Genomic DNA, 20,050 nt, shown 5'->3' with positions numbered 1-20,050 from the left:
TTCCAGGAGCTTTGCTCTGAATCCCTGATGAACTAAGTGTCCCTTTCTGTATTCCCATATCGCACCGTACATCCTCTGTCACATCCCATGCCACATTATATTCAGATTACATGTTTGTGTAATGCTTGAATTCCTCACAAGACTCATCTCATAAAGGGAACGACTGGATATCCTCAGTGATTTCTCGAGCCATTCATTTTATTCATTCTGTCACCAACCACGAAGAGGGTGGCGACATTTGACTCACACCTTAAAGGATAAGTGGGTCGCTCATGAAATACCTGCGGCTGCCATCTCGTTCCGTAGGAGCGATGTCCGTCAGAAATACAACTCCCATCAGGACCTTCGGGATCGCGGCCCTCGAAGGAGGAAATACAACTTAGGAACTACCACTCCCGTGATGCTCCGCTTCGGAGTCTGCGCAGAACCTAGAGACACGTTGCTTTCGCGGCGCCGGAGACCACGCATCTCAGCATGGCTTCCGCGGACACCCGGCGAGTGGGGACTGGTGGCGGTGTCGGGGGAGCCTTCCAGCCCTACCTAGACTCCTTGCGGCAGGAGCTGCAGCAGAGCGACCCGACGCTGCTGTCGGTCGTGGTGGCGCTTCTCGCGGTGCTGCTGACGCTGGGTAAAGAGGCAGCGGGTGCCGGGCGGGAGAGTCCGGTTGGGACTGGGAGGATGTGGGAAGAAGGCACCTGGGGGGCGTTTAGAGAGGGAGACTCACTCCTTATGCCACCCTGCCCTCTGCGTGAAGCAGCGGGAGCAGCGCTGCGTTAAAACGGATCCCCCGCGACCCCCGGAGTGATGGTCCTTGGGGCACGGGTTACTCTTCTTCATCGGCCCTTTTTACCTGAGTGCGTGGTCCCCCCCCCCCCCGACCCCTCATTGCTTTTACTACCGAGACACACAGGGTCTCAATTCAAGTTTGAGAGTCCCGTGTTTGCGGCTCGGCGCTGGGGGTATAGAGTTAATAAAACAAGATTGCACTTGAGTCCCCGGTGGGGGTAGTAGGTGCAGACGGCAAAGTTGACAGTTGACAGTGGCTGGCACTCAGTGCGGTCCCTAGCAACAATAACGATTATAGTGGTGGTAATACCAGTAACAGTAAGTTCCAGGCGATGGAGCCGTTCAGTGGTAGACTTCAGTTAAATTCCCCACCCAGCCATACATTCGTATTATTGATAATTGTTTTTCTCTATTCCACAGTGTTCTGGAAGTTCATCCGGAGCAGAAGGAGCAGTCAGAGAGCTGTTCTTCTTGTTGGCCTTTGTGACTCCGGGAAAACATTACTCTTTGTCAGAGTAAATGCTTTGATTTACATCTCTCTTAAACTTGATAGGAAATTTTAGGGCATCCCATTATTCCTGTGAAGCCACGGTTTATTTTGGAAAAGAAGCTGATGCTGACAAATTTGGGGGTTAATTCTTGACTCACCTGGGAGGACAAAAAGACTTGGAAACGCATACGTTGGAATTCTTTGACCATTTCTATTTTCTCGCACTTGGCGGATACTGATATTTAGTCCTTATCCCATTTAAGGACTTTACGTAACTACTTTCACGCCGTGGCCAAGAATGCCAGAACAACTGAAGAGATAGAAGACAGTAACCCGTATATGGTGTATAATTCATTGTATAATCTCTCCTGAGAGCTTGTCAAAGAAGCGTTTTCAAAGGATGATTCTTGGACTTATTGAGCGATTTAGGCTTCTTTTTCCTATTTATTTTTGATCTATTTAGTGTTTTTAACTGGTTTTTCTTTACTGTGAAGAGTAGCAGAGGTTTTCTCATTATTCCTTTTTAGAGTATAAATTATTTCCTTTCCACTAAAGAAATATAATCTTTAATCATTTTTAATGATTAAAAATGTTTATGGAGCGTTAGTAAATTTGGCCACTAAGCATTTTAAACTGTTATTTGAAAATAATAGTGTTTTTGTCCCCATCTCTTCATTGGGAAGAGGGGAATGAAGTTTGCAATTCATTAGATTTTTCTACGAGTAAAAGGCAAAAAATCAATTTGTGCTTTTCAGCTAGGGGAGTTAGAACAAAAGTGCTCTCGATATTTGCTATTTAGGTGTTTACTCTGATCTCCCCTATATTATTATTATTATTCCTTTTTTTTTTTTTTTTTTACAGTTGTTAACGGGCCTTTACAGAGATACTCAGACTTCCATCACTGATAGCTCTGCTGTGTACAGAGTCAACAATACCAGGGTAAGGGATTCCTAGAATGTTGGGAGTCTGACAATTTTACTCTACTTGGGTGTGTCAGGAAAAGACATTTCTAGGATAAATTATTCTAAGGGTGTGGCTTATTTTTAAGGGTAAATGTAGACCATGTGTCAAATTCTGTTCTTCACCATCCAAGCAACGAATTTCATCATGCTCTCCCCTGCTTTGTTGTACCTCATGTACACTGATGTTATATCACATTTTATTAGTTTTTGTGTTTGTGTCTTCTTGACAACTTTACCTTGAGTTCTTAAGGGTGAGCATTAAGCCTTTTGCTTTTCATTCATGTTTTGAATATGTAATACATGTATATGGGACAAAAATTCAGAAAGTTAAAAAGGACATTTGTTGAAAAGTAATTTTGCCTTTCCTGTCCCTCCTATCTGGTCTTCTCCTTAACATTTTCCTGTGTATGAACATATCTGTATATCCTTTAATTTTTTTCTTTTAACACTCTGTTCTGACCATTGTTTGATTGATTGATTGATTTTTGAATTTAGCAATATGACTGATACGTGGGTTGATTTTTGTTTTTTCTCCCTCATTTGTACCTGCTTGATTTATGAGCTGCACAGTATTCCGTTACGTGGCTGCACCATACAATTAATGTCTTATTTAATAAGAACCTTATTAACAGACATTTAGTTTGTTATAATCTTTTGCTTTTACAAACAGTGTCGTAGTGGATAATCTTAAAGAGTATACATGTGACTATCAAAAATACCAACAAGGAATCATGAAAGGACTTTTTACATACCTTTGTAACTCCAGAATGTCGATAATGACTGCCGAACCAATTTTAATGCTCAATGAGTATTTGGGAGTGAATGGAGAGATATTTGGGTGGCTGGTTGATGAGATAGGTGTATAGATGGATGAATTAGAATGGTGTTCTTACAGACCTTGTCCCCTTCTTGTGTCCCCCTACTTTTCTGTTGCCTCTAGAATTAAACATTGCAAGCAAAGATAAAGAGACATCATTTAAAATGTCTTAGAGATATTTTTGCTTTTTTCAATAATGACAGTCTTTCTAGCCCAGTCCTTTTTTAAACTCTCAAGGATTCAGATTTTGAAATTTCAGGTATGGGAGATCTTTAATTCTTGGGGCACTTGTACCAGATTTTTTAAAAGTGGGGTATTCCAGGGTATGCCTTAGACCTGTGCTTTCCTGTAGAGCTGCCACTGGCCACGTGTGACTATTAAACACCTGAAATGTGACTAGTCCAAATTGAGGGGTGCTGTAAGTGTAAAATATACACTAGCTCATGAAGAGTTGAAATGAAAAAAAGAATGTAAAATATCAATGATGTCTTGATTTTTTTTTTATTATGTTAAAGGGTAATACTTTAGTTACTCAATATGTTGGATTAAAAACTTTTAAAAGTACTTTTACCTATTTCTTTTTGCTTTTTCTAATGTGGCTTTCAGAAAACTTAACGTTATGTATATGAGACTTGTATATTTCTATCGAATATGTAGAACATTCCTCCCTTCTTTTTTTTACTTCTCTCACACCCCCATGTTTTATATCTTTTCTCTCTCTCTCTCTCTTTCTTTCTCTTTCTTTCTCTCTCTTTCTCTCTCTTTCTCTCTCTCTCTCGATAGTGATATATCTTCTAGACTGTTTATAGTGTGTGATGTAGTGCTAAATATGAAATGTGGTAGTGGGTCCCAAACTGAGGTCCCTAGAGTCTTTACCAGTATTTTTCTTTTTAAAAAAGGATAATACACATTTTATATTTACCCATAAAAGACTTCACAGACAAGTGACAGGTCATAATGCGTCCAGCTGTAATTATGTTAAATCCATGCATGATGCTGACCTCCTTCTGCTGAACAGTGGTTAAGGCTGGCTGTGGATAAAAGAGAACATCTGTGAAACGATCCAGGGGTCTGACTTAAGTGGGTGCTTAAAGAGTCTGTTCAGTAGGGGCATAACCCCTCCCTGTATCAATGATGTCATCTGGATCAAGAATTGACAGAAAATACTGACAGAGTTGGAATAAATGATGTGTCTAGTAGACAAATACTTACAATTAAATTATGGTGGAAATGTAAAAGAATGTTTTGTTACAAAGATTGGGAATCCCCATAATGGTAAATGCTATATGGTAACGTATAGGTTCTTATATTATTTAGTTTGTGAATATTTATTACTGTTTTCACATGTTTTGGCTTTTATTCACACTTGTATAGTTCCCCGGCCTCAGATGGACCACATTGTCCTGACTCCCCCAGACAGGGTCTGTTTTCTCATGTACCCTCAGAACATTTATCAAAGTTGTAATTTTACTCTGTGTTGCTCTTTCTGATTATAAGCCCTGTTAGAGCAGGGACCCTGTCTGTTTTTGTTCGCTGTTTCTTGACTGATGATTTATAAATAGAAGATACTTGGGGACATTTGTTTGATTCATTAATTAATTATGAATGAACATTTTTTTGAGTAATTAATTGGCCACTCTTCTGGTATCTGAAATTTGATAAGAAAGGTTTATATTGTGAAAGTGAGTCAGGACTGAAGCATTAATTTAATGTTATTTCTGCCGTCCTTAGGGCACTAGCCTAACCTTGATTGACCTCCCTGGCCATGAGAGCTTGAGACTTCAGTTCTTAGAGCGGTTTAAGGCTTCGGCAAGGTAAGTAGGAAATGGGACGGGCTTGTCTGAAATCTTTATATTGAGGCCCCCCATGTTTGCTGTGGAGATGTTCAGGAGGCAGCCGGATATCCTAGACTGGAAAAGCATGGACCCTGGGCTCAGCCATTTCTGGGTTGCAAGCCCACCCTCACTAGGATTTTATGAGGATTATATGAGAGAATGTTGGAAGTGTTTCTCAGAGTGTTCAGAAGGTGCTAAACCTTGTCATGTAATTCTTCAGTATTCTTCTAATGCTACTGACTCTTATTTCCTAAAATTCTTGTGCTGCTGCAGTTTAAGATGCTTTATTTTTGTTTAGTCTCTAACCCTGATAAGAACTTACGAGGAAAATCAGTATATCCCATTTCATTGATTTTTAAAACACATTTTATATTTATGAAATTGAAATGCTACTCACAGTTGATGGTGTCATAGTTTAATTGGCAGTATTTTCTCTTAGTTGTATTTGAAACAATGTCTTTTATATGATGGAATCTTAGGTTTGATGGAATGAGGTCCTTATTTTTTGAAGATGTGTGGACTTATACTTTGTTGTTGCTTCCTTGCCCACAAGAGGGCAATGATGAGCAGTCTAGTACGGATGAGACTTGTGATTTAAAAAGAACAAAACAATTTTTTAGGGAACTTTTAGGTTCATAGCAAACCGTGAACAGAAGGGACAGAGATTTCCCGTGTACCCTAGCCCCCATGCATGTGTAGGCTCCTCTGTTGTCAACATCTCCCACCGAATTCATTCATTTATATAATTGATGAACCTATATTGATGCATCAGAATCTGTTTTACATTCGGATTCACTCTTGGTGGTGTACATTCTACGAATTTGAACAAATGTATAATGACATGTATCCACCATGCTAGTATCATGCAGAGTAGTTTCACTGCCCTAAAAATCCTCTGTGCTCCACTAATTCATCCCTCTCTCCTCTAACCCCTGACAAGCACTCATATTTCTACTGTCGCCATAGTTTTGCTTTTTCCAGAATGTCCTAGTTGGAATCATACAGTATGTAGCCTTTTCAGGTTGGCTTCTTTCCCTTCCCAACATGCATCCAAGTTACTTTCCTGTCTTTTCATTGCTTGATAGTTCATTTCTTTTTAGTGCTAATGCGCCATTGTCTGGATGCACCACAGTTTATTCATTCACCTACTGAAGGAGACCTTGGTTGCGTCCAGGTTTTTGCAATTCTGAAGCTGCTATAAACATCCATGAGCAGTTTTTTGTGTGGACATAGATTTTGGGTAAATATCAAGGAGCACCACTGTGGAATCATATGGTAAACGTATGTTTAGTTTTGTGCAAAGTTGCCAAACTGTCTTCCAAAGTGGCTGTACCATTTTGCTTTCACGTCAGTAATGAACGAGAGTTCCTGTTGCTCCGCATTTTCACAAGCATTTAGTGTTGTCAGTGTTCTGGATTTTAATAGGTATAGAGTGCTGTCTGATTGTTTTAATTTGCATTTCCCTGATGACATGATGTGGAGCATCTTTTCAGATAATCATTTGCTATCTATTTTGTTTGAAGTGTCTGTAAAGATCTTTGACCCATATTTTAATTGGGTCGTTTATCTTCTTAGTGTTGAGTTTTAAAAGCTCTTTATATATTTTGGATAACAGTCCTTTATCAGATATAACTTTTACAAGTATTGGCTTGTCTTCTTTTTCTCTTGACAGTGACTTTTGTAGAGCAGAAATTTTTATCTTTAATGAAGTCCAGTTTATTCATTCTTTCCATGATTGTGTCTCTGGTGTTGTATCTAAAAGTCATTGCTTAACATCATCTAGATTTTCACTAAGATCATCTAGATTTTATCCTGTGTTATTTCCGTGGAGTTTTATAGTATTGTAGTTTACATTTAGGTATGTGATCAGTTTTAAGTTAATTGTGTGAAAGGTGTAAGCTCTGTATCTAGATTCATTTTTTTTTTGCGTGTAGATATCTACCTATTCCAGCACCATTTGTTGAAAAGACTATTTTTTCTTCCATTGTATTGCCTTTGTTCTTTTGTCAAAGATCACTTGACTATAGGGGTCTCTTCCTGGACTCCCGTCTGCTGTATCGACCTGTTCTTTCTTTAATACCACACTGTCTTGATTGGACAGTGTCAGCCCTCTGACTTTGTTCTTTAATATTGTGTTGGCTGTTCTGTGTCTTTTGCCTCTTTATATAAACTTTACAATCCATTTGTCAATATTCACAAAATAAATTGCTGAAATTTTGGTTGGGATTGCATTGAATATGTAGATCAAGTTGGGAAGAACTGACATGTTGACATTATTTAGTCTTCCTACCCATGAATTTCGAATATCTCTCTGTTTACCTAGTTCTACTTTGATTTTGTTAATCAGAGTTTTGTAGTTTTCCTCACATAGAGCTTGTACATATTTTCTTAGATTTATACCCAAGTTTTATTTTTTGGATGTTAATGTAAATGGTGTTGTGTTTTAAATATCAAATTCCATTGTTCATTCTTAATGTTTGAGATTGCAAATGACTTTGGTATTAACCTTATATCCTTTCATGTGCCAACAAAAACATTTTTATTTCTTCCTTCTTAATTTATATATGTTTTATTTCCTTTTTTTATCTTAATGGATTAGCTAGGAATTCCAGTACAATGTTCCAAAAGCAATGGTGAGAGGGGATATCCTTGGTTTGTTCTTTGTCTTGGAGGGAAAATGTCAAATGTCTCACCATTAAATACAATATCAGCTGTGTGTGTTTTGTAGATATTCTTTATCAAGTTGAGGAAGTGCCCTGCTATTCCTAGTTTACTGAAAATTTTTTATCATGAATGGATATTAGATTTTGTCAAATGCTTTTTTGTATCTATTGATATGATCATGTGGTTTTCTTTTTTAGTGTATTGATGTGATTGATTACATTAATTGATTTTAGAATGTTGAACCAGCCTTGCATACCTGAGATAAACCCTACTTGGTTATTGTGATACTGTAATTTATAAAAAGAAATATTCTAAATTCTTCCTGTTTCTGGAACAGAGCACCTAAAACCCTTGGAATTTCCTAAGTATGAGAGCAATAAAGGTCTTTTATTGTGTTAATAAACTGATTTTTGGAAAGCACCTACAGATGGGGTCTTGTTGCCAGGAGAACCAACTTTCCAGTTCCATCCTGAGAAGAGAGGGGCTAAAGTTTGAATCAATCGCCTTGGCCAATGATTTAATCAGCGTGCCTAAGTAATTATGCCTCCATAAACACCCAAAAGGTGGGGTTTAGAGAGGTCCCAGGTTGGGGACCAGGATGCTTTCACATGACACCATTTAGGACCCAAACTCCATGGCAACAGAAGGTCCTTTGTTCAGGACCTCATCCTATGTACCTCTTCATCTGGCTGTTGACGTGTATCCTTTAATATCCTTTGTAATAAACCAGTAATTTAATGACTAAATGGGTTTACTGAGTTCTGTGAGCCACTCAAACAAATTAATTGAATCCAAGGAACAGGTCATGGGAACCTCTGATTTATAGCCCGTCAGAAATACAGCTAACAACCTGGACTTGGGACTGGCGACTGAGGTCTGCTCTAGTCAGTTAATCGACCCCAAGGAGGGAGTTGTGGGAACTTCCCGTCTGTGGCCAGTCGGTCAGAAGCACAGGTAATAACCTGGGCTTGTGAATTCACATCTGAAGGGGAGGGCAATCTTGTGGGACTGAGCCCTTAACCTGGGGAATCTTAGGCTATCTTCAGGTAGATAGTGTCAGAATAGAGTTGAATTGTAGGACACCTAGCTGGTATCAGGAATACTGCTTGGTGATGGTGGGAACCCTCATCCCCTACATTGGAATTGGGTCCAGAACCTATTAGTTGTGGTGTATAATTCTTTTCATACATTTTTGGGTTTGATTTGTTAATATTTTATTGAGTATGTTTACATCTGTGTTCATGAGAGGTATTTGCCTATAGTTTTATTTTCTTTGGTTTTGGTATTAGAGAAATGCTGACCTATAGAGTGAGTTAGAAAATATTCCCTTTGCTTCTATTTTCTGAAAGAGATTGTAGAGAATTGGTATGTTTTATTTTTAAAAAATTGTTTAGTTGACATCTAACAATGTATAAACTTCCTTAAATGATTGATAGAATTTACCAGTGAACCTATGTGTACCTAGTGCTTTCTGTTTTTGAAGATTTTTAATTATTAATTTAGTTTCTTTAATAGATTTAGATTTAGGCCTATTCAGATTGTGTATTTCTTGTGTGAGTTTTGGCAGATTGTGTCTTTCAAGGAATTAGACCATTTCGTGTAGGTTATCAAATTTGTCAGCATAGAAGCATGGTATTTATTACCCTTTTAATGTCCATGGGATCTGTAGTTGATACGCCTTTCATTCCTGATATCAGTAATTCATGTCCTCTCTCTTTTTTTCTGTAGTTAGCCTGGCTAGAAGTTTATCAATCTTATTGATCTTTTCGAAGAACCATCTTTTGGTTTTGTTGATGTTCTCATTGATTTCCAGTTTTCAATTTCATTGATTTCTGCTCTTGTATTATTTCTTTCCTCCGGCTTACTTTAGATTTAATTTGTTCTTAATTTTTCCAGCTTCCCAAGGTGGAAGCTTAGATTATTGATTTTTAGGTCTGCCTTCTTTTCTGGTATGTGCATTCAATGCTATAAATTTCACTGGGTATAGAATTCTATTGTTGGGATTTTTCTCTTAACACTTTAAATATTTCACTTTACTATACTTGCTTGCATGGTTTCTAGAAGAAGTTGGATGTAATTCTTATTTTTCTCTATAAATAAGAGTTTTTCTTTTCCTGGCTTTTTTGGGGTTTTTTTTTTCTTTGTCTTTGATTTTCTGTAGTTTGAAAATACGTCTAAGTGTAGTTCTTTTGGTATTAATCCTGCTTGGTGTTCTCTGAGCTTCCTGTGGTTTCTATGGATCTGTGATTTGGTGCCTGACATTAATTTGGGGGAAATTCCTAGTTATTATTGTTTCAAATACTTCTGTTCCTTTCTTCTCCTGAAATTCCCGTTGCACACATGTTACACCTTTTGTAGTTGCCCCACAGTTCTTAGATGTTCCTCACCCTCCGTGCAGCCAACAACGGGGGGTTCAATCAACCACCGATTGAAAATATTCAGGGGGAAAAAAGTTATGTTGTTACTGTGTTAGGCCTCTGATGGTTGTGTCGGTACTGAACATGTACAAACTTTTCTTGTCATTTTCCTCTAAACAATACAGTGTAACAACTCTTTACATGGCATTCACACTGTATTGGGTATTACAAGTAATCTAGAGATGATTTAAAGTACACGAGAGGGTGTGCATATGTGTAGGTTATATGCAAATACTATACCATTTTATCTAAGGGACTTGGACATCCAAGGAGTTTGGTGTCTGTGGCACGGGTGGCGGGGTCCTGGGACCAATCCCTTGTAGATACCGAGTGACGACTGTATATGTGATTCCATGTGCACATACCTGCATGTGAGTCTGTTCTGTATTATTCATTAGGATTGAATTGAACAAAATTAAGGGTACAGTTTTTCAATATAATGTTGCACTATGGCGTGTTCACATGCCTGTTTTTCTCTTTCCCCCTCCAGGGCTGTCGTGTTTGTTGTGGATAGTGCAGCCTTCCAGCGAGAGGTAAAAGATGTGGCTGAGTTTCTGTATCAAGTCCTCGTTGACAGTATGGGTCTGAAAAATTCCCCAGCATTCTTAATTGCCTGCAATAAGCAAGGTAACACCAGGGGTTTTTTTTGCCTCTAATAATAGATTTTTCTGGGATTGCAAATAAGAATTAACATACTACAATTGTTATTATTCAGGATGAGAGACAACTGCTAATGAATTATAAATTGAAGGATTTTTAAATCTGAAAATGCATATGCCTGTATTTTCATTAGTCTTCTTACCAGGCTGTTCTAAGGAATGACAAAGGAGTAACTATTATTCATTTTTCTTTGATACAATATTGTTGTTTTTTAATTATAAATCAGGTTACCGAGTTAAGTTCATCAGATTGACAATATGTCATACCCAATAAACAGTTGTGGAGGAACAGATAGAGTCTCTCAAACAAGTTTACCATCCAGCACATTTCGTTAAGGGGAGCTTGCTTGCACAGGTTGTTTTTCTTTAACCTCATAGCCATTAAAAAGTTTTAATCACATCCAATGAAACTAGGCTTCAGTTTCATTACCTCTAAAATAAGATAGATTAGTTGATCTTTACAGGCCTCTTTCAGACCTAAAATTCTGATTCTATGAAAAGCCCAGCATTTTTCTCAGAAGTGATCAGGTAATAACTAACAATGCCTAATCAGGAATTGGTCTTAGGGGCATGACCTGACCTTCTCTTTATTCCTTCTATTCAATGTAAGAAGAGGGGATAATATTTATTTGGCTTCTGCTGTGTGTCAACCCAGCACTTGTTTCATACCAGTGTGTACTTGATGGTAATCTTAGTATCAGCTGGAAATGTACTAAGGTTACTTTTATATGACAGGTAGGATATTTTGATTGGAGTGAAGGCTCTTGTTACAGTCACAAAGCTGGTAGGTTTTCTTTTTGTTACACTGACTGGACTTACATATATGTTAATTTAAAAGTATATGTTAATATGTTACGTATATGTTAATTTAATGGAAAACTTTTATGAAAGAGCTAGTCGATTTTAGAGTCACCAGCTTTATATATTTATAAGCATTATTGAAGGAAAACCCATACATGCAAATATAAAACTTACTTTGGTAATGAGGCTACTAGTGATAAAAAGCTCTTTTAAAAAAGCGGGGGGAGAAACATACTGGTTTAAATAGGAATTTTCCATATGTGCAAGAAGTCTTAGGAAAAGACCCTTTCTGGTTTAAAATACAACAATGTCTTTATTTTTTTTTACAGACATTACAATGGCAAAATCAGCAAAGTTAATTCAGCAGCAGCTTGAGAAAGAACTGTAAGTATCAATTAAGTCCTATTGAAGTCCTATTGGTTAATTCTGTATCTTAACACTTAGGAAATACGAATTATACTGCCTAAGGTCCTTGGTTGTGTACGACTATCACAATTAGCCTGAAGATCAGTGTGAAATATTCTTGTTAAATAAATGAAAAAATAATTAATGGAGTTATAAAAAGCATTAATGGAGTATTTATAAATATTTAAAATTTTTGTGGAAAGATGATCTGAGGTTTATTGAGACTAAGCTCAATTTATTTTCCCCTGTTTCTAGTTTCTTTGTAGTAGATGACAAAGGTTTTAGAAACTAAAAAATTTGAAAGCCATGGAAATTTTTGTCAGAATAAGAAAGAAACACTTTGGGAGAGGATAAAAATCTGTGATACTATTTTGTAGCTTATTGTTTTCAAGCTACGTGGCAATATTACTTAGCTTGATTTTCGTGTTTAAAATTTTATAAATTAAGCTAAATAAGCTTTTGAATTTTAAGGAATCTAGCATGTCTTTGTGTCCTGCCAATTTGTGAGAGCTAGCTAACAGCTTGTTTATGTAGGAGATGCCATCCAGTATTATAATAAACAAGTTGATGTTTTCTTATTGCTGTTGTGCAAGGACTTTTTTATTAAAAGATCTGATGAGGAAAAACTGTATAAATTCAACTTTTAGCACATTTTTTCCCACTATGATTGACTTACTCTTGTATTCATTTAACAAGCACTGTACTTCATCTAGTGTATGCCACGCCCTGCACTCAGGATGCAGCTATAGGAAGAAATGTCATGTGGTTTCTGTACTCAGGAGCTTAGAGTCTAGTAGAATATAGTTTGCTTCAGGGGTTCACAAACTCCTGCTCCAGGTCTGCAAGCAGAGTCATGTAAACATTTTTAAAGGGCAGGTAAAAAAAAATAAAAGTAGAAAAATATGTGCAGATATTAAATGTCACCCACAGGCCCAAAATATTTAATGTATGACTCTTTACAGAAAAAGTTTACCAGCCTTGGTCTCTGATTTATCATTTTCTGTGGCTTCTTCTTTTTTCTTTTAATTGAGAATGATACATTTAATTCAACATATTTTTAACTTTTAATATATAAATAGAAGAATAAAGTAAGCCATTTAATCAGATTTATCAAAGACATCATGCCTTCAAATTAAATATCAAAGAAAAAATTTAAATTCCTTTATTGAAGTGTATAAAAAGCTGTACATATTTAAAGTACACAACTCAGTGCATTTTGGGATAAGTGTATACCTGCAGAAACATCACCACCAAGGCCATAAAAATCTCCATTACTTTGCAAAGTTTCCCTCTGCCCCCTTTAAATCTGTGTACGTGTGTTTCATACTTGACATAAGCATGAACACTTATGAGAACACTTAACATGAGATCTACCCTGTTAGCGAATTTTAAGTATACAGTGTAGTACTGTTAGAGTATAGACTGTGTTGTGTAGTAGATCTCTAGCACTTATTTATTCACATAACGAAAACTTTATACCCTTTGACTATAATCTCCCCATTTCACCCTCCCTACTGCCCCTGGTAACCACCATTCTATTCTTTGCTTCTGTGTGTTTGATTGTTTTAGGTTGCACATATGAGTGTGATCATACAGTATTTGTCTTACTGTGTCTGTTACTTCAGTTAACATAATGTCCTCTGGATCCATCCATGTCGCAAATGGCAGGATTTCCTTTTTTTCCAGGGTTCAATAATATTCCACTGTATATATGTCTCGTATTTTCTTTATCCAGTCATCCTTCAGTGGACATTTAGGTTACTTCCATATCTTGGCTGTTGTAAATAATGCTGCAGTGAACATGGGAGTGCAGGTACCTAGTCAAGATCCTGATTTCAATTCCTTTGGATAAATACTGTGTTTCCCCCAAAATAAGACCTAGCCGGACAGTCCACTCTAATGCGTCTTTTGGAGCAAAAATTAATATAAGACCCAGTCTTATATAAGACTATATGAGACACATATAAGGATATATATACGTGTGTGTGTGTGTGTGTGTGTGTGTGTATAAAATATTTTACTATAAGACCCACTATGATTGACTTACTCTTGTATTCATTTAACAAGCACTGTACTTCATCTAGTGTATGCCATGCCCTGCACTCAGGATGCAGCTATAGGAAGAATATAATAAGACTATATTATATTATATATTTTACATATATAAAGTAGTATATATATATATATATATATATGTATATAAAATATATAGTATTTTACTATAAGACTGGATCTTATAGTAATTTTTGTTCCAAAGGACGCATTACAGCTGATTGTCCGGCTAAGTCTTATTGTCGGGGAAACACAGTACCCAGAAGTGGAATTGCTGAGTCATATGGTGGTAGTGCTATTTGTACTTTTTAGCCATAGTTTTTTCTAATACTTTTGTCTTAAGCTTTTATGCTAGAGTTAAAAGTGATTTATACATCACCAATACAGTATTAGAGTATTCTGAATTTAAGCATATTCTTACTGTAATAGTTTTATACTTTCATATGTTTTGTGTTGTTAATTAGCATCCTTTCATTTCACCTTGAAGAACTCCCTTAAGAATTGCTTTTAAGGCAGGTATAGTGGTGATGAACTCTTTCAACTTTGTGTGTCTGGGAAAGTTTTAAATTTCTCCTTCATATCTGAAGGTCAGTTTGCTGGGTATAGTATTCTTGGTTGGAAGTTTTTTTTCTTTCAGCACTGAGTATATCGTCCCACTCTCTACTGGCCAAGCAAGGGTCTGATAAAAAATCCACTTTTAGTCAGTGGGGTTTCCCTTCTTTGTGACAATGGGCTTTTTTGTCTTGCTGCTTTCAAAATTCTCTCTTTGTCTTTGACTTTTGTCAGTTTTATTATACTGTGTCCCTGTGAAGCTCTCTTTAATATATTTGGAGTTCTTTGGGCTCAAGGGATCTGCATGTTCATTGCCCTCTCCAGCTTTGGGGCTTTTCTGCCATTATTTCTTTAAATAAGCTCTTGGCTTCTTTGTCTTTCTCTGCTCCTTCTGGGACTCCCATAATGATGTTTCATAAGTTACATAGATTTTCTTCACTCTTTCTTTTTGATCTGCTCTGTGGGTAATTTCAAATTATCTGTCTTCAAGCTCTCTGATTCTTTCTTCTTGATCAACTCTGCTGTTGAAGCTCTGAATTTATCACGTTAGTCATTGTGTTCTTCAGCTCCAGAATTTTTTATGATTTCTATCTTTTTGTTGAACTTCTCGTTTTGTTCATATATTGTTTCCTTATTTTGTTGAGTTGTCGCTCTGTGTTTTATAGCTCACTGAACTTTCAGATGATTATTTTGAAGACGATTACTTTGTCAAGCAGTTTGTAGATCTCCATTTCTTCAGGGTTGGTTATTGGTATTTATTTTGTTCCTTTGATAGTGTCATATTTCCCTGATTAGTCATGATCTTTGTGTCCCAGTATTGGTGTTTGCACACTTGAAAAAGCAAATACTTATACTTTTTACAGACTGGCTTTGTCAGAGAAAGCCCTTCTTTAGTCACTCTGGCCAGAGATTCAGGGTTGGCTTGCTCCTGTAGTCCGTGGGTAAGCTGGCCTGGCTCCTGAGTCCATGGGCTGGTCAGCCTGCTGCCTGGATTCATGAAAGTTGGCCTGGCACCAGTTTCCACTTGGGTAGGCCTATAGTCTGAATCTGTCATGTCTGGCCAGGCGCCTGGGACCAAAGGAGGGGGCCTGATGCTGGCTTCTGTAGCACAGTAGGTGCTCACACAGTCTCCTTCCCTCACATGGAGTGTATCTCTCCATGCTACATTATGCGAAATAACATTAGTAATGTGAAACTGTCCTTTCTACCCTCTTCAATGCTTTTTTTTTTATTTCTGTGCTACACTCAGGTGCTATAATCTCTGACCTGGATTCCTTAGCTTCTGTGAAAGTATTTTCCTGCATGGATGATTATTCAGATTGATGTTTCTGTGAGAGGACTTGTGCTGGAAACTCCTATTCTGCCATCTTGCTGATGTCACTCTGTCAGTGTTTACTCTCCTTTCTGAAATTATCATCTCTTCCCATACTCTTGATGCTCGCTCTCTTGAGACTACATATTGTCGTTGGGCTAAGGACATTGAAACAATTAGATGATTTGTTTTTTCTAAAAATTCAGTTTCAATTGTTGGAAATTATCTTTGGGAAAAAAGCAATCATATTATCTGTGTATTTTTATTAAGCAGTATAGTCTACTTCATATGTTTAAAATACGTTTTCCTTAGCCCATTTGCTTTTCATTCTAAAGAGCCGTAGATAAACAATATGGAAGGAAATGCTGTATTGTAAGGCAGTGAGGTAAAATTTTAAACAGTTGTAAGAGTTAGCATCAGTTAAATTAGGAGTCTAAGTTTGTTTTAACCCTGTGTTAGTTAGACTTAGGCCCTAACAGCATTGAAGCATTTCATAGTCTTCTGAATAACAAGGTTTACTATATCTACATGGCCTTATGGCAAGAGCTGAATACATATAATGTTTGGCTTTCCTCCCTTTTTTTAATTATAAAGTATCTTACATATAAATGAATATATAGACACATATATTGAGTTTGAAGAATACTAAAATGAATACCCATGAACCTACCACCTTACTTAGGTGCTTCTTCCCAAAAGCTTTTCCCTCTTTCCTTCAGGAGGTAAGTAATATCTTGATTTTTATATTGTTTTATAAAATACTTTTTCCATATGTGTGTATGTCTTTGTAAATAAGGTATTGTTTACATTGTTTACATTGTTTTTCATATGGATTCTTTGCTAATTTTCATGCAATGTTACAGCACTAAGAAATGCTTTATTTTGTAAGAAAGCAGATTGGCAGCATGTCGTGTGTGTTCCTCTGCTTCTGAACAGTGAAAGGGATGAGAGATGTAGACGACCCTCGTTTGTGCACTCTTTATTAAGGCCAGCAGGTGGCAGTAGGGTGATTAAGCTGAGGTGGTTTTTGTGGTTCAATACGGTAGGCTGGAGAATAGTAATTGTGCCCAGATTGGATGTGAGAATCTGGAGTTTGTGGATTTCTCAGTTCTATATCCAGATAGACTCTAGATACATATAAATACCCTATCTACCTACCGTTAACTTTCAGAAACTTAAGTTTTTATAATATTTATAGCATATATTTAAAAATACATATTTAGAAGTGGCATCATGCAGATCCTAATGGAAGGGAGCGTTAGGCTGAAAGAAGGTTGGTGTGACCCATTACCGAGCTGCTGTCATCTAGCCTTGTAAGGTTGGACCCCCATCTCTCTTCTGTCCAAGAGCATGATCTGTAAATGTAAAGGATTATTCAGTTGTTATAGGATAAATGATAGTTTTATGATTAAGTATTTAAATGAGTGCTGAAATACTTAGGAAGGAATTTGATATCCTAAAGCCCTTTAATTGTGATATTCAAAATGTATCTCTTTTTGCTTCCTGACTCATTTTCCTTTTGCCCTACAGCAACACTTTACGAGTCACACGTTCTGCTGCCCCCAGCACACTGGACAGTTCCAGCCCTGCCCCTGCTCAGCTGGGAAAGAAAGGCAAAGAATTTGAATTCTCACAGTTACCCCTCAAAGTGGAGTTCCTGGAGTGCAGTGCCAAGGGCGGACGAGGGGACACTAGCTCTGCGGACATCCAGGACGTGGAGAAATGGCTGGCTAAAATCGCCTGAGGGGCAGCTCCAACGCGCAAGACGGGAATGTGTATGTGGTGACTGGCAGTTTTGGAAAAGGTTGTAGCTAGAAACATTTCTTTGTTCTGGAAACAAATTATTGTTAAATTCAGCTTTTTTTAAGTTCAGTTCCCCTTGTTTCTTTCAAACTAGGTGCTTTTATTTCATTTGTGTGCCTTCCCTTTGTTAAAGTGGCTGTGACGTCCCTTTAGTGTCTGCTTGCTGTCGGGTTAAGGTCTTTGTGACCCGAACAAGTGGACTCCACATAGAGAAGATATTATCAAGAGAACATGGTTAAAAGTTTTCTTACCTTGTGCTTTGGTCCCTTTTTCCTGGAAACAAACCTGTCTGTGGATGAAACCAGTTGATTTCCAGTTGCCCTTGAGGCTCCTAGACAGTCTGCCATCTAGTCCTCTGTGACTTCTCAGGTGTGTAGGTACAATTACGGTATGTCTCGCGACATGTGAAGACGGGGAGAAAACAGCAAGGTTGTGCTGACAGTGCGTCTGTGCTTCATCAGCTCGGTGACTTGTCCCCACTCCGGCCTCGTAGCAGTGAAGTTTCAAAAACATGTCCTGAACCCTGGAGTCATTCCCAGATGATAGGTAGTCCTGTAAGTGCTGCGTCCCCTCACGCCCGGGGCCTAGTGTGTCCTAGAGGTTTCCCGGACTGGGGAGTATGTGGACATTTAGAGGCTATTCTGTTTTCCTGGGCAGCCGAGGGCTCCGAGCCGTCTTCATGTACTGTTGGCTCAGCTCCTATTTCGTACTCTTAGCCAGAATGCTGTGGAACAAATGCAAAAGGAGAAAAGTTCTCTGTAGATTTTTAAAGTGCATATTCACTGATGATTAAAAAAAAAGTCGGCCTTTTCAAAGTGATATCCTTCGCTGTCTTCTTAAATGTATGGCTTTTTTATGGCTTTTATAAATTATTAATACATTTCTTGGTAAATAAAACAACCTATGTGGCGTAAAGCAATTAAGTAGAATGGTTTCATGAGTACAAATGGGAGTGTGTCTTAGGATTCAGGCCTAACTCTTACGTTCCTGGGGCCTAAACATTGCAATGTACACTGGAGCAAACTTCTGTCCATACTTCACACACCAAGGATAAGCCGAACGGAAGCTTAAAAGGAGACGAGGGTGGTTGTGGATAAATGAGAAGCTAATGCCAGAACAGCGTGGTAAGAGCCGTAACAGGAGAGGTGCAGGGTGCTCTGGGGCGTGCAGCCAGGGCACCTCACCTGGCCTTGATGGCTCAGGGAGAGTCGAAGAATAAAAGCATGGAGCTGATGACGACCCAGTGAGGACGGTCTCCACGTACATTACAGCCCAGGCCTCTGCCTGCTGTCACCCACTCAAGCTCTGAATGAGAACTCCAGCTCCCCTCCTGCCCCCGCGCCCAAACCCTGTGTCATGCATCTGCTGCTGGTGTGTGAAATAAATGCAGGCTGAAACAGAAGACTTGAGACTTTGACCCTGGCAGAGTTCTTATTCGAAAGCCTTGTTGCTACGAGTGTTCTTACTGTCCTTTGGACTTAGTTCTTGCCCTTTCCTTACCCGCCAAGTGGTAATTCAAGGAAGTGGGTAAGAACAGTGATCCAGAAATCAAAAAGGAATGTGATGAACGTGATGTGTTCACACAATCATAGTAGGTCCTCATGTGAGTAAAAATCAATGGCTTGATACTTCTGTTACGAGGCATGGGTTCTCAGCTTTTTTGTGGCTGTTTTTTTGCTTTTGTTTTTGTTCTGGTTAAACTGTTTTACTTTATTAGGGGAAGCAATACACCAAAAAAATGAGTGAAGAAGGGGAGTGGGGTTGAATTTTATTCAAGGCCTAACACTGATCATCTGAAAAAGGAAACTTACGTCTCTGATAGTGGTTCTCAGATATTAGCATGCATCAGAATTCTCTGTGACGCTGGTTAAACAGCTGATCTGAGGGCCCTGCTCCTGAACACGCAATTTGACAGCAGATGGCCTGGTCTCAGGAGCCGGCATGCTTAACGTGCCCTTTACAGGCACGTGGGGCTCCTGGGAGCACCCTCAGAAGGGACTGGCCTGGGCTGTGCCTTTAGTGTGTTTTTGCCTTAGATGCTTTGGGTCACGACCCCTGTTAGTTTTTCTAACAGGGTAAAGCAAGCAGGCAGGTTACCGAGTCCCTCCTGGCCCTCTTATCCTGCTTCCTACGCCTGTGCCAGTCATTTCATCTATGTGGGTTCAGGCCAGGGTAAGGTCATGGTGACGAGTCCTTGGGAGCTGGGAAGGGGTTCTGACGGGAGATCAAATGTGTTCTTTACTCGGGTGGTATCCTCTTGTGGTCCTGAAGCCATTTCACCAAAGTAGGCCCGTTTCTTGACGAGACGAGGGGCAAGTGTGGCCAGAGTGAAAAGAGGGGTGTCAGGTCCTGAGGACTGGCAGACTAGGCCTGACGGTGTGTCCTAGACGAGACCGTCGTGGCTCGAAACACCTCCTCGAGAACAGGGTCTGAGCCGCTGCGTGTGCTTGTGCCCCGAGTTCCACTCCCAGGGCAGCTACCATCTCCTGGGAATG

At 38.6% G+C, this 20,050-nt stretch overlaps 1 protein-coding gene across 1 annotated transcript; it reads left to right on the top strand.

The window, feature by feature from the left end:
• The first annotated feature begins 376 nt into the window (after positions 1 to 376).
• On the top strand, positions 377 to 19,194 carry SRPRB (SRP receptor subunit beta). The gene is made up of 7 exons (XM_081072164.1): positions 377 to 628; positions 1,207 to 1,301; positions 2,138 to 2,215; positions 4,787 to 4,869; positions 10,462 to 10,598; positions 11,761 to 11,815; positions 17,283 to 19,194. Exons 1-7 carry the CDS (start codon positions 475 to 477, stop codon positions 17,494 to 17,496), a joined length of 816 nt encoding a protein of 271 aa, XP_080928290.1. The 5' UTR covers positions 377 to 474; the 3' UTR covers positions 17,497 to 19,194.
• The last annotated feature ends 856 nt before the right edge of the window (positions 19,195 to 20,050 follow it).

The sequence above is a fragment of the Rhinolophus hipposideros genome (assembly GCF_964194185.1).
Source record: "Rhinolophus hipposideros genome assembly, chromosome: 14".
Classification (NCBI taxonomy): domain Eukaryota; kingdom Metazoa; phylum Chordata; class Mammalia; order Chiroptera; family Rhinolophidae; genus Rhinolophus; species Rhinolophus hipposideros.
This window is presented reverse-complemented; position numbering and strand designations above follow the sequence as displayed.